Source organism: Cloeon dipterum, chromosome X (genome assembly GCF_949628265.1).
Source record: "Cloeon dipterum chromosome X, ieCloDipt1.1, whole genome shotgun sequence".
Classification (NCBI taxonomy): domain Eukaryota; kingdom Metazoa; phylum Arthropoda; class Insecta; order Ephemeroptera; family Baetidae; genus Cloeon; species Cloeon dipterum.
In genome coordinates, this window is record NC_088790.1 from 4,337,163 (window position 1) to 4,351,230 (window position 14,068).

General features: G+C 40.1%; 4 protein-coding genes across 4 annotated transcripts; 1 reads left to right on the top strand and 3 right to left on the bottom strand.

The window, feature by feature from the left end:
• Positions 1-184: 184 nt before the first annotated feature.
• On the bottom strand, positions 185-4,630 carry LOC135946664 (ATP-dependent RNA helicase vasa). Its single transcript, XM_065494968.1, has 12 exons — positions 4,470-4,630; positions 3,936-4,003; positions 3,111-3,873; positions 2,939-3,054; positions 2,062-2,247; positions 1,780-2,004; positions 1,552-1,728; positions 1,300-1,495; positions 1,041-1,241; positions 630-802; positions 478-576; positions 185-427 (listed from the first exon to the last, which is right to left on the bottom strand). Exons 2-12 carry the CDS (start codon positions 3,966-3,968, stop codon positions 368-370), a joined length of 2,229 nt encoding a protein of 742 aa, XP_065351040.1. The 5' UTR covers positions 3,969-4,003; positions 4,470-4,630; the 3' UTR covers positions 185-367.
• A 265-nt stretch (positions 4,631-4,895) lies between these two features.
• Art8 (Arginine methyltransferase 8) lies at positions 4,896-6,644 on the top strand. The gene is made up of 6 exons (XM_065495319.1): positions 4,896-5,042; positions 5,221-5,361; positions 5,423-5,534; positions 5,590-5,711; positions 5,772-6,394; positions 6,457-6,644. The coding sequence occupies exons 2-6, from the start codon at positions 5,245-5,247 to the stop codon at positions 6,626-6,628; spliced, it is 1,146 nt and encodes a 381-aa protein (XP_065351391.1). The 5' UTR covers positions 4,896-5,042; positions 5,221-5,244; the 3' UTR covers positions 6,629-6,644.
• Positions 6,645-7,334: 690 nt separating this feature from the next.
• On the bottom strand, positions 7,335-11,322 carry blw (ATP synthase subunit alpha blw, mitochondrial). Its single transcript, XM_065493740.1, has 9 exons — positions 11,164-11,322; positions 10,359-10,595; positions 10,112-10,308; positions 9,881-10,024; positions 9,672-9,820; positions 9,448-9,617; positions 8,123-8,582; positions 7,945-8,062; positions 7,335-7,740 (listed from the first exon to the last, which is right to left on the bottom strand). Exons 1-9 carry the CDS (start codon positions 11,227-11,229, stop codon positions 7,626-7,628), a joined length of 1,656 nt encoding a protein of 551 aa, XP_065349812.1. The 5' UTR covers positions 11,230-11,322; the 3' UTR covers positions 7,335-7,625.
• A 410-nt stretch (positions 11,323-11,732) lies between these two features.
• On the bottom strand, positions 11,733-13,856 carry Aatf (Apoptosis antagonizing transcription factor). Its single transcript, XM_065494939.1, has 7 exons — positions 13,531-13,856; positions 13,183-13,414; positions 12,894-13,120; positions 12,597-12,834; positions 12,183-12,543; positions 12,007-12,134; positions 11,733-11,945 (listed from the first exon to the last, which is right to left on the bottom strand). The coding sequence occupies exons 1-7, from the start codon at positions 13,622-13,624 to the stop codon at positions 11,759-11,761; spliced, it is 1,467 nt and encodes a 488-aa protein (XP_065351011.1). The 5' UTR covers positions 13,625-13,856; the 3' UTR covers positions 11,733-11,758.
• Between the last annotated feature and the right edge of the window lie 212 nt (positions 13,857-14,068).

Below are 14,068 nucleotides of genomic sequence, written 5' to 3' on the forward strand. Positions count from 1 at the left end.
AAAACAAATGAATTCGTGCATGTGGTGGAGTTTTTTCTTACCTTTGCAGGGCCTTGATTAGTTACACAGCGTTTATATACATTTAAAAATAGATTATATTAATATAATTCTCAACATTTTTGAGACCCGACCTATCCAGATTAAATTATAAAGGAAGCTAAGGGATTTAAATATAATAATGGAATGAAGAATCATTGACAAATATTGTTTATTAGGTTGCTATTCATCTACAATGACAAATTACCATATCCAACGCAGTAACTTTACTATCAATCCAATAATACGAGGTTATTAAACATACAAAAGAGCAATTTGAATAGCGAGGCTCAGTCCAAGCATGCAACGCGGTGTTGGCTTATTTCGAAAATTACCATTCATCTTCATCGGCGACAGGTGCAGCCGGTGCGATAGCACTTGAGAAGTTAGACTGAAAAAAAATGATGAATAACATCATAGTAAATTTATTAAATTACTTACATTGCGGATGTCCGCAGCTCCTCCACTGGAAGATTGGAACCCGAAGCTTCCAACACCACTAGCATGGTTCTGCAGCCATTCTGGAATGTCTTGCTGCGCCTGTGGAAAAATGAATCAGAAGTATTTAAATAATTTATATTTTAGAAAAATACCTGGGCCAGGATGTTGATCAGGTTTGGAACCAAATCCTTGTCAAATTTTTCATCAAAGAATGAGATGGCTGTTCCAGTGTGGCCCACTCGTCCAGTGCGCCCAATGCGGTGGACGTAATCACTCACCTCCTTGGGCAGATCATAGTTGATCACCAGCTCCACGCCAGCAATGTCTGTTAAAATAATCATAGTTAAGTGACTAAGACATTTATCTAGATATAACCTGCTCAAAATTAATTTACTATCTGTGTTTAAAAATTCCACGAAAAACACAAAGATTATAAATGTGCCTATGGATATAGAGCCTATTTAGACACATTTTAGACAATTAACTGAGTTTAAATTTATTTATTGTGAAGTAATCGACTATCTATTTCATTATGGAATTATAAACTCGTGGAAAAACTCTACCAATTCCTCTGGCGGCAACACTTGTGGCCACAAGCACCGTGTGCTTCCCTTTGGTGAAGTCCCTGATGGCGCTTTCACGCTGCTGCTGCTCTCTGTCACCGTGGATGCTGGTGCTGGACACGTTCTCCTCGCACAAATAGGCAGCCACAAAGTCGCAGGTTTTTTTGGTCTCGACAAAGACCATTACTTTGTGATTAGGTTCTGTGAAAACGGACAAAGATTAATAGATATTTTAATACCATTGGAAACGGAAGTTTACTTTGAGCGCGCAGAATTTCAAGCAACTTGTCTCTTTTCTCAAACTTGGGCACTTCCAAAAACTTCTGTTCCACATCAGAACAGGCTCCTCCAACCATGCCGACCACAACGTAGAGATAATTGTTCAGGTATTTGCTGGCAATCTTCTGAATGTCTTGAGGGAATGTTGCAGAGAACATCACAGTGGTTTTAGACCCCTTAAAAGGTCATACAATAATATTACTAAACGAGATTTAGGATTGGATTTGATTACCGTTTGGGGCATTGATGCATTTGACATCATTCTCTCAATGTCTTGCTGGAAGCCCATGTCCAGCATTCTGTCGGCTTCGTCAAGAACAACAAACTTGACTTTCTCAAAGCAAAGGCGGCCGCGGTTGACGTAGTCTCCCATGCGGCCTGGAGTGGCCACGAGAATGTGGACGCCGCCCTGTTTGGAAATTAAATTTATTTAATAATCTATACACACCTTTATACTCACAGTTAGCTTGTTATTCTGGTGAAATGAAGCGGTGCCACCATAGATCAGTCCCACTCGAATGATGGTCCCAAGTGAGAATTTCACAGCCTCTTTGTGGATCTGAATGGCCAGTTCTCTTGTTGGAGAGAGAATCACGCAGAAAGGCTGCGTAGCTCCAGTCGGGGAGACAGTGGGGTGGTCCTTGTCCTCCAAGAGTGAATGCATGATGGGCAGGAGAAATGCAGCCTGAAAGATTCACAGAAAATAAATTACGACAAATAGTAAGTAAGGATTTAAAATTACCGTTTTGCCGGAGCCTGTCTGAGCACAGGCCATCAAATCTCTCTTGCCCTTGATCATGGGGATAGCGTACTTCTGGATAGGGGTAGGTTTGGTGTAATTGGCCTTCAGCACGTTTTCGATCAAGACATCACGCAAGCCTCCATGGGTAAAGTCTTCCATTGGAGGTGGGGCTCCCTCTCCATTTACCTGAAATTTTAAAATTTGATAAAGTGTAAGTTGCAAATATCAATTATATTTCTTTCTTACAGAAGAATGTCAGTTTAATCAAATATAGGATTTTAATTAAGCTAATTTACCGTGTGCATATCTGACTAAAGAGAACTCTGGGTTCTTTCTGCAGATAGGGAACTGATAAGGGATTGAAGCTCCTTAATGAAAATTAATTTCAAAGTTGATCCTAATATATTCATTAAGTCCGTATCTCTAATGCTTGAAAAATTTGGGCTGGTGATCCATTATGACCATTACACAATTTAACGGGTTTAGGCAAAAAATTATTGAACACTGTAGCGAGCTAGATGAACATTGGTTTATAAGACCTAAGTGACAAGTGTAAATTTATATGCTGCTCTTAATAAACCATAATCCCTAAGTTGAACCCAAGCCATTTGAATTTATTAATAAAGCTGGTATAATATATTATGTTGATGGCAGAAGCGCATAAGGTGGCCAGAATGAAGGATTTAAATTTTAATTTTACTATAATATGCTTATAGACTGATGTAAAAAACATCTCAATGCCACCAAAGACTACTTAAACATTTTATCAAAGGCAGTACAGGCCTTGTTCTGGAAAATAGAAACGCTCATCACAAAAACACGTGCGAGATCTTCCAAACTCAAAATTTAAAGATTTAGATTTAAAATTCAATATTACCTCCACTTTGATGTTGTCATACTTTGAGAAATTGATTCCCGCAGTGTTGCTGTCAAAGAGATCTTTCTCATCCATAGACAAATCAGGAGGAATGTACAGCTCTTTCCTCGGTGCACCTATCAATGGAAATTTGATATTTAAAAAGACAAAATCAAATTTTCGCTATAAATACTTCCGTCTTCGTTTCCACCTTGGCGGTTGAAACCACCACCACCGCTGCCGCCGTCATTTCCAAAGCGGCCGCCACCAAAATCGTTGCCAGAATCACCGCCTCCTCGGCGTCCGCCTCTTCCTCCGCCAAAGCCACCAAAGCCCTCTCCGTTGAAGCTGTCCGAATCATTTCTTTGTCCGCCTCTCCCTCCTCGGAAACCTCCTCTTCCACCGCGGCGGCCTCCGCCAGAGTCCCCGTCAAAGCCTCCATCATTTCCACTGCTGCCAAAGCTCCCTCCGAAGCCAAATTTGTTGTCGTTTTGGCCTTCCCCGCCAAATTTGCTGAATTGGTTCTCTCCAAATCCACTGTTTTCTTGATTGAAGGACTTAAACCCTCCTCCTCCTCCCCTTCCTTCATTGTCTCCACCAAATCGGTTGTTCCCGCGATAGCCGCCGCCACCGCCGCGGCCTCTATAGCTACCACCATTGTCACCATTTCTGAAGCCTCCGCCTCCGCCATTATCTCCACCAAAGCTGTTGTTCCCAAATCCACCGCCGTCACTGTTAAATCGGCCTCCTCTTCCACCGCGGCCGCCTCCGCCGCCTTGGTAATTGCCGCGTCCACCACCGCCGCCGCCGCTGCGTTCACCGAATCCTTCATTTCGGTTGCCGCCAAAGCTGCCACCAATGCTGTCGCCGAAGCTACTAAAATTGTTGGTTTTACCGGAGCCTTGATTGCTCTGGGCGGGAGTGCTTCCTAAATCATTTCCAATTCCCCAGCCGTGCTGAAAAGATTAGCAAATTAATGATTCCAATTTCCCATCATGATATAAAAATCTAATAGCACCTGTGGAGAATCTTCTTCCCAGTCGTCATCCATGCTCGATTTAATCAAGATTACAAGCTGTCAATTCACTGGAAACAGCAGAATGATTATTCGATAGAAATCATAAGAAATTTCATTAAATAACGTAAAACGTTTTATCTACATAAAACTGTACCATTCATCCTATGAATGTCTATAATATAAGTATGTATGCAGAAACTAATATTCACGTTTTTATCTCAAAATTAACATGAGAATTCATGATTGCGTACATAGACCGAAATGATTATGTACAAATCCTTAAAAAATGGAAAAAATGTATGTATTATTTTCAACAAGTCAGGATAAAAACTCAAAGGCAAAAATTATGTATGAAATATTTTATCTACACCTTGTCCGGCAGAATGAGAACCACGCGCAAACATTATGCAATGATGTACATAATCCAAAAATCACAAACACATAAAAGGAATAATAATGGAGTTTCAAATGACAAATTGGAAAAGTTTTGTACATTTCATTGAACAATTTAAGCTTTGCAGCCCAGAAAAATACCTAAAAATTCGTAGCGAAGCGTTCAGCTCTGCTTCAGTCAACTCTCGACGCAGACCTCAAGACAAGTGAAAAAGAAGATGGCGAGGACGAAAAATACCTTCCGATTCCGATAGTCTGGATTTGAAGTAATCGGAATTCCGATAATTCTATGCGTTGCTGAACGTGTTTTGCGTGTTCAGCATTCGTACGATTTGGTTTCGGTCTGTCTCGTAACACTGCGTTACACGAAGCTAGATGCTGTTTGGCGCGTTTTGTGTCTCGGATTTCAAGAGAAGAAACTAACCAGCCAATCACAACACTGGTCTCTGCGGAACGCTGTTGTAGCAACTATTCAGATTGCTTCTTTGTAAAATGGTAAACTTTATTGGATGAACAAATATTGCATTTTACCGAAGCGCGTGACGGCTTTTTTCCACTTCTTGTTAACAATTTTGATTTGAGTTGTGTCTCCGGTACCCGGTTCTCCGACTCCAGCTGTCATAGTGCCCATCCCACCGCCCGCGATCCCAGCAACAATAATAAAAAATCCACAGACGTGCCCGTCCTGTGTTTTCTGGATTTCTGCACTGCATGGTAACTTAAAAATACAACATCTTGATTGTATTACTTTTCCAAGTTTAGTACTGAATTCAGCAATCGAAATAAATTCATTCTCCCAGTATGTATGTATACGTCTTAATATTTTCCATGACTGATTTTCAAACCAAAATAAAAACTAAAAATATGAAAAATATATAATTCTTGTCAACAGCTAACACGGAAACTTTGAACTAAGATGAATGGTAACAAAGTTGAAACTGCTGCAGACAAGTCAGAAAATCTAGTGGAGGAAACTGTACTAGATGGCTCCACTTCGACCTCAACCTATTTTGAGTCATACGAAGACTTTACTGTAAAGGACTATATTGCAAAAAAAACAACGCAGTTTAAATAAAATTTATGTCTTATTTTAGGTCCATAGACTGATGCTAGAAGACATTCCTAGGACTGAATCGTACAAAAGAGCCATTACGCTTTCAAACATGTTTAAAAACAAACTTGTCATGGACGTGGGTGCTGGAACTGGTAAGAAAATAATGTAAATTCATATAATAGGAATTAATGAACATATTTTTTGTAGGAATTTTATCGCTTTTTTGTGCTCAAGCTGGCGCCAAAAAGGTGTACGCTGTGGAAGCGAGTAAGATTGCTCTGATTGCATTGGAGAATGTTAAAGAAAACAACTTTGCAGATGTTGTAGAGGTAAATGAAAGTTTAAATTTTATGAATTTTTTAATAGCAAGATATATATCTGTGATATAGGTAATTCAGAGTCGAGTGGAAGACCTTCCGGAAAGCATCAAAGTGGACATCATTGTTTCAGAATGGATGGGATTCTACTTGCTTCATGAATCGATGATTGATTCTGTCATCCACGCGCGAGACAAACATTTGAAACCCGGTGGCACGATCTTCCCTGAGTACGCCACCTTGAATTGCGCCCTTTGCTCAGCATCGCCTCTTTTTACTACAAATTGGGATAATATATTCGGCCACAAAATGTCTTCAATGAAAGTATTGGAGCGCCAGTCGCTGATGGCTAAGCCTCAAGTCGAAATGCTGGAAGAAGAAGACATTCTTTCAGTGAGCCGAAATATCCTAACCATTGACATGAACTCCGTGACCGTTCAAGACGTGTCAGCAATCAGAAGCAAAGTTTTTATCTCGACTCACAAGTCTGGCATTTACCAAGGAGTGGTTCTTTGGTTTGACGTAACATTCCCTGAGCCAGATGAAGAAAACGAAGAGGCTTCAGCAGAAATCGTGCAGCTCGACACATCTCCCTTTTCACCTCAAACTCACTGGAAGCAGACAATTATTTTATGGCCGGAAGACAGAGAAGTGGAAGAAGGGGACATTGTAGCGTTTGAGCTTTTCCTTGGAAGGTGATTTTTCTTTCCAAGGTTCCTTTTTAAGTGGATATTTTTTTAATTGTATTCATTTGCAGAAGCAACCCTGAGAGCCGTTCATACGTCATCCAACTGTCCGAACTTGATGCAGCAACCGAGGAACATCCTGTGCCATGCGAATGTGGCAGTGCCAAATGCGATGTTGTCCGTGCCTTTTTAGAAAATTGTGATGATAACAATGAAGATCAAGACATGGTTTCAATAAATTAATATTTTATTAAAAGTACTAAGCTTCTCAATTATTTTTAAATTAATATGCTGAGGGCTGTGGATTTAGGGCAAATTATGGTCATTTTTAGGCAGTTTTTATTGTTTACTGGTTATTCTTTAAATCTTTGAATTAAATAAGTTCACTTTTAGCCATTTGATGCGTTAAGGAGTAAAGGGAGTAAAATAAACTGTTATAAGCAGATTCAAGTTTCCACAGGAGAAATTTCAGGTTTTTGCAATTATGAACGCTAATATCTGAAAATAGGACAAAATCAAGTTCAAACATTTTTCTATTGTTATTTCCCATTAAACGAGGAAAATTTTGGCTACATCAAATTTTAAAATTCAATTCTCTTTGATGTATGCCAGAAATTTTTGGATAATTTAACCCTCACTATTATGATCTTGTTGGGCGTGAAATTACGGTAATGTTAGGCACGAAATTGTATTACTTAACCTCGAACTGATCAAAAATCTCATTAATTTGCCAACTTTGATTCAATCTTAATTAGTCAATTCTGAAATTTCCAGGTAGGTGGACCTAGGTCCCGTCCAAAATTTCATAAAAATCTGAAGACTTATGCCAAGAAGGGATCCACTTACATAATTAGATTTTAATTTTAGACCCCATCATGGCTCTAAATAGATTTATTCCCACTCTACAATTTTAGTATACACCTTTCTAAGGATGATAGAGAAACAAAGATTTTAATTTTCGCGTTTTCAATTTTTTTGAAACATTTTTGACTTTATTTTTTTGTACATAGTAACATAAATCAACATGAATGCCTTGGGCAGTATTTTACTCGGGGTGTACGAACTAGTAAAATGCAAGGCATCAACAAAGATGGTTTGAAGTAATTCTTTTCCGCACAGTAAACGAAATGTTCGCCGGGTGACCATGACGTGTGGCTGATGTTGATATATTTAATTTTTCCTCTCTTTTTAGTGTTACTTATTAAAAGCTACAGTCCTCCGTATTTCCACCTAACAATTTCTACGCAGAGAATGTAGCTATGAAGTCCTTAACAACCTTCTTCAGCTTGGCGTCGGTCTCATCAGAAATCTTGCCTTCCTTGGCAATGCTGGTAAGAATGTCCTGGTGGCTGGTCCTGCAGGCAAAAATATTAGTCAAACGCCAAATAAAATATATTAAGTTGTAACAGCCAGTATAATTCCAGACACACAAAAAATATCAGGAGAATAGGAAGGCTGTGTTGATTTTGCAAACGTTCAAATAGTTCCAAGCTACCAACAGCTTGGCTCTGAGTGCGGTTTGCGGACGAATTGAAAAAAACATCAAATAGGAAACTTACTTAATGTGCTGAAGGAACTCCTTCTCGAAGGCGGTGATCTTTGCGGGGTCAAGCTTGTCAAGGTGGCCACGCACTCCGCAGTACACAACAGCGACCTGTTCCTCAATAGCCATGGGCACTGAAAGAGAAAAATTCAAGTTAACAAGAACCGCAAGGCAACAAATGTCAATTCTCTTACCATACTGTCCCTGCTTGAGGAGCTCAGTGAGCCGGACACCACGGTTGAGCAGCTGCTGGGTGGAAGCGTCCAAATCTGAACCAAACTGGGCGAAGGCGGCGACCTCACGGTACTGGGCCAACTCGAGCTTCATGGAGCCGGCGACCTGCTTCATGGCACGGGTCTGGGCAGCAGATCCGACACGGGACACGGACAGACCGACGTTGATGGCAGGGCGGATACCCTTGTAGAACAACTCAGTTTCCAAGAAGATCTGTCCATCAGTGATGGAGATGACGTTGGTGGGAATGTAGGCGGACACATCACCGGCCTGGGTCTCGATCACGGGCAGGGCGGTCAGGGAGCCACCACCGTTGACCTCGCTCATCTTGGCGGCACGCTCAAGCAGACGCGAGTGAAGGTAGAAGACGTCACCAGGGTAGGCCTCACGACCGGGAGGACGCCTCAGCAGCAGAGACATCTGTGCCAATTAAGAATGATTCAGGAATTTGCTCTCGTGTTATAATTAAATTACGTTTGACCTTTCAAAAATTTAATGTGATTTGTTCATTAGAGGCAAATAATGAATGTTATGATTCATCTATATCAAAATTTAACCTTTTTATTTGTGAGAGACCTAAATAGTCTATGAAAAAATATTGTTTGTACCGCGGGAATGTGGTAAACCTTTATTTGTCGTGGCTGACGGCTAAATTTTCGAACAGAATGTTTTTCTTCAGACAAACAATTACTTCTATCTTCATTACATGATCTTGGTTACGTCATCAGCATGTGAAAAGAGTCAAGAACGGGCAAATGGTCATATTTCCAATGTTGTAATAAGTAATTTTGGTTGACGGCTAATATATTTCCAACAAAGTAATGGTTTATCTTCCATTTAGACAAAAACTTAGTAACTTTTAATAACGTGATCTGATTCGTTCGTGCCACATAAAATTGGCCAATTCGTATCCGTAATTATGTATCAAGTGCCTTGTGGCCATTTTTACCATAGGAAAAAATCAAATTTTAAAACAAGATTATAATTGATGATGGGTCAATTTTCCGCGTAACTAACATTGTTGTAACTTATCAATTCTTGTAACAGCCAGTATAATTCCAGGCACAAAAAAAATATCTGGAGAATAGGATGGCTGTGTTGATTTTGCAAACGTTCAAATAGTTCCAAGCTACTAACAGATTGGCTCTGAGTGCGGTTTGCGAATATTTTCAATCGGCTAAATTATCAGACACCTACAGATTGAGATTAACCAAATTCCCGCGACATGAACGATTTGTTGAAACCTTCTATACTGAAACATAGAGATTGAAATTATTAGTTTTACCTGACGGTAGGCAACAGCCTGCTTGGACAAATCGTCGTAGATGATGAGGGCATGCTTTCCGCTATCGCGGAAGAACTCTCCCATGGCGCAGCCAGAGTAGGGAGCAAGGTACTGCAGGGGAGCAGCGTCAGAGGCGGTGGCAGAGACGATGATGGTGTACTTCATGGCATCTAAGAAATCAAGACGTTAACAAATATTCAACGATTCAGCCCGAAACTAATTACCAGAGTCAGTAAGCCTCTTCACGATCTGAGCCACAGTGGATCTCTTCTGGCCAATGGCGACGTAGATGCAGTACAGCTTCTTCTTCTCGTCATCAGCGTTGTTGAACCTCTGCTGGTTGATGATGGTGTCGATGGCCAGGGCAGTCTTACTATTAACGGTTTTAACGTTTAGAAATCATGCCGTGATTTATTAAAAATCTAATAATTACCCAGTCTGTCTGTCACCGATGATCAACTCACGCTGGCCACGACCGATGGGCACCAGAGAGTCCACAGCCTTGATTCCGGTCTGCATGGGTTCGCGCACGGAGATGCGGGGAATGATGCCAGGGGCCTTGACACCAACACGCATCCTTTAATTTAGAAATAAAAATATATGTCTCTCATTAGTCCTGTCCCTCAGATTTATCAGTGATTGTAAGTAAATTTGTCCTAGTTACCTCGATTTCGTAGCAATGGCTCCCTTTCCGTCAATGGCATTGCCGAGGGCGTCAACCACACGGCCCAGCAGCTCAGCGCCGACAGGGACGTCGACGATGGCTCCGGTACGCTTCACAATGTCGCCTTCCTTGATGAGCTTATCGTTACCGAATACGACCACACCGACGTTGTCAGGCTCCAAGTTGAGAGCCATACCCTGAATGACCAATCATTATCTTACTTCAGAAGTTATTCGATAAGACAAACCTTGAGGCCGGAGGAGAATTCCACCATCTCATCGGCCTGGATGTTCTTCAGGCCATAGACACGGGCAATACCGTCACCAATGCTCAAGACACGGCCCGTCTCGTCAAGGTTGGCCTTGGGAGTAGCTCCCAAAATCCTCTCCTCCAGGATGGAAGAGATCTCGGCAGCACGTTGACTGCACGAGACATGGATGTGGCGAGCTCCCACCTGCATGGAGGGCCATGCTAGTCTGGCGGCCTAAATGAAATTAGGTCAGTTTATTTAATTGTGAAATACATAATTTTCCGATTTAAAAAATTATTGGAAAATTTAGAAATTTAAAACCGTTAGTTAATATCGAGTAACCCAACAAATAATTATTTAAAACCAGAAATTAAGTGCTTAGTGTGAGATCAAAAACAACTTTCAAATGAAAAATAAGTTTATTACTTTCTTAGGAAAATAATTGAATTAGTGCTAGTCCCAGTTTGGGGTAGTGTAAAATTTTAGGCCAGCTGATAGAACAAAATGTCTGCCGACAACCGAAAACTTCCAAATCCAGTCGATATTACAATGAAACTGTACCAAAAACGAATAAAATCGGATAATTCATCCAAAAACGTCAAGGACTGGAAAGGAATTAAAGGTTTCTTAGTCTTTAAATCGAAACTTTAAGGATTCATGACAAAATTCGCCGGGCACCATAAGGGACGGTCGAACAGAGGGCAAATTTTCTGTAGTTTCGATTATCGGTGATTTTAAGTGACAAACTTGGCAAATTAAACATCCAAAGTGAAAAACAGTTCTTTGAGGTTAATTCTAATACCTGTCTGGTGGTATTTGGAAGCTGCCTCGCCACCGCAGCGGCCAAACGTGCGGAGATCTGAGCCATTTTTGCTAGCTCGAGCCGGATACAAAAATGGAGGAGGAAGAGAAGGAGTCGTGGTGCCAACGACACTAGCGCCAGGCTGTTCAACTTCTTCGCTTCAGCTGCGCAAGATCCTAAGAATTGAAAATTCATGAGTAGTAAAAGTAATGAAAATACTAAATTTACATTAGAAAATTGGAATTCAAAATTTTTATCGGTATTTGTTTCTCAAATTCGATTTATCATAATTTTGGAATATTGATAAGCTACATAAGCTAACTGTTTTTGGTACACGCATCTAGTGATCTAGTAGCGCGATAGTTTAAAATTAAAAAAGCGCGGCAAGACTCAAAATATGACTTAAAATCACTTGAGGAAACTGTAGACTAAAAATTTGGCAATTTGCCTTGATTTTTAAAATAAAAATTTATGAATGTAGTAGAATACTGAGGTCCCTTCATAATTTTATTGCTTTTACTAAATTTTAAACAAGAGATTGGGTTCACAACATATATAAAACAAATTGCTTCAATTCAATGAATTTATTTCAGGCTTAGCCTGCAAACAGAGATGCAAACAGTTCATTTTTGGCTTCGTCTGTCCATTCACTATGCTCAACTGGAGCCATGAAGTTAACCAACTTAGGAATCACAGTGTATCTTATTTTCCTTCCTTTAGTTGCTCTTGTGTCGATTTTTCTCTTCATTTTGCTTCTTAGCTTTTGCAAAGCTATCCATTGCCTACAAAATTAATATTTGTTAATTTTAAAATGTCTTTCAAACTGGCTACAATCACGGTTACCTTCCAAGCTGGACGGGATCTGTGACTGACTCGGATTTTTGTTCAATCAACTCTCGGATAAGCTGATGATAAAAGTCGTCATCATCAAATATTTCATTGCACGTTTGTTGGGATTTCTCGTCATCAACCTAAAGAAAACTCAGTAAAATTGTTGAAACAGACAGTTTGAAATTTACCTTTTCTTCATCATCGCCGATTTCCGATCCTAGAATTCTATAGTTCGATCTTTGAACTCTGGTTCTCTTGAGTAAACGGTTTTTGTCGGCTAAAATGTGTTCAATTTGCTTTAGAGCAGACTGCTCAAAAGCACTAAAATTCTTGCTGTTGAATTTTCCCTGGGACATTCTTGTTTTTTCACTCCACTTCTGGATGGTTGAGTTTCGGTAGCTGAGGAAATTATTGTGGACGCCGCCGATGGAGCTCTCATAATCCTCCATCCGCATTTTTTTCTTTGCCGGCATCTTTTCTGCAGGTGTTTCCTCCAACTCGCCAGCTTCGTCTTCACTGCTTGGAATTTCTTCATCGTCCTCTTTGGCTCTGTGAGATTATGTTAATTTCTAGCATTTTATAAACTGTTTACTACTTAATACCTTTCCTTTGAGGATAAGTTTTTGGTTTCAGGATTTTGTTTAAAGAGTGTGGCTTGCAACTCAATTAAATTGTTGAGAAGCTTTGTTGTCCCATTAATGCATTTTAACTGAGCACTCTTGAACTCCTTTCCTCCTTTATCAGCAAACTTGCTGAAGTTCGCAGCTATGGGCATTTGGTTTGCAAATTTCAATGTTTTCTGCATCTGAATTCTAATTTCCAGAAGATTTTCCCACAGCACTGAAAATTTTTAATAATAGATTAATAGACATCAACGGGCATAGAGTGACAGTTATTACTGAGCTGGTTTTTCACAGCATTTCCTTTCTTCACTTCAGATTTTAAATCAGATGTGGAAAAGTGCTGAAATTTTGTGTCTTTCTCTTTGTCGCTCTTTTCTTTCTCAGCTTGGGGGAACATGTCACCATCCGCATCATCATATTCCTTGGAACTATCATCACTTACACTACTTTCATCTTCCTCTTCTTCATCAACCTCATCTGCTTGATCATCTTCCGATTCATCCCTTTTAAGAGAAAATAGGAGTTTTATTTCCTGTCTGTCAACATCATTAATTAATCACATTACCTCTCTCCATCAGCGATTTCCTCAGCATCACTACTGGAAGCTCCTTCGTCTTCCTCAGTAGAACTTTCCAAACTTTCGTCTTCATCATCGCTCCGATTCAAATCCTTCCTGGAAATTTTTCTTCCAGCGTATCTTTTGTCGTCAAACGAAACGGTTTGCCGACGTAGAACACTTGCTTGTTGCTCCTCTTGAGCCTCATCATCATAAGTATCAACCAGCTTGGCTCGAGTTGCTAAAATTTCGAACAAGAATTTAAATACAATTTCATATTATATTAATTTTTTTGCACCGAAATTAAAACAAAAATATATATTTAGAACAGAAAATTAAAACAATATCAAGGCATACCTTCCTCTGCGTCATCCTCAGGATCAGGTGCAATATCATGAGGTTGAATTAATGAAGCAAATTCCTCTGCAAGTGCCGGTTTTTTTGAACTCATTTCGTTTAAGTTATATTATACTCGTAATGCAACGGCCGCAAGTGTCGAAAGACGCGCGTCTGGTGTCTGGTCTTTAATCCTACAAGCATGTAGCACTCCAAGTCCCTGTTGTCCGAGCTGTCCAGGCTCAGCTGCTCGGTCTCGGTTAAATTGGTTCAAAAAAAAGGTTGGTAGATGTGCCCAGATGTGCCGGGGCAGCGTTTTCACGTGTTGATGCTGCTTACTTAATGGCCGAATTTTGTTTTCGTTGCAGGGCACTGGTGCAGTAAATATCACTGTTGCCAACTGAATTTTAATTATAACGCATGAATGAGTAACCCATGAATTTTAATATTATACATACTTGCGTCTTCAATCTGACCATTATGTATTCATCCTTCACCTTACCAAACTTTCAATTCGTTGATTTCATCTTTTTGACTAATGAAATGAACGATTAAAAAA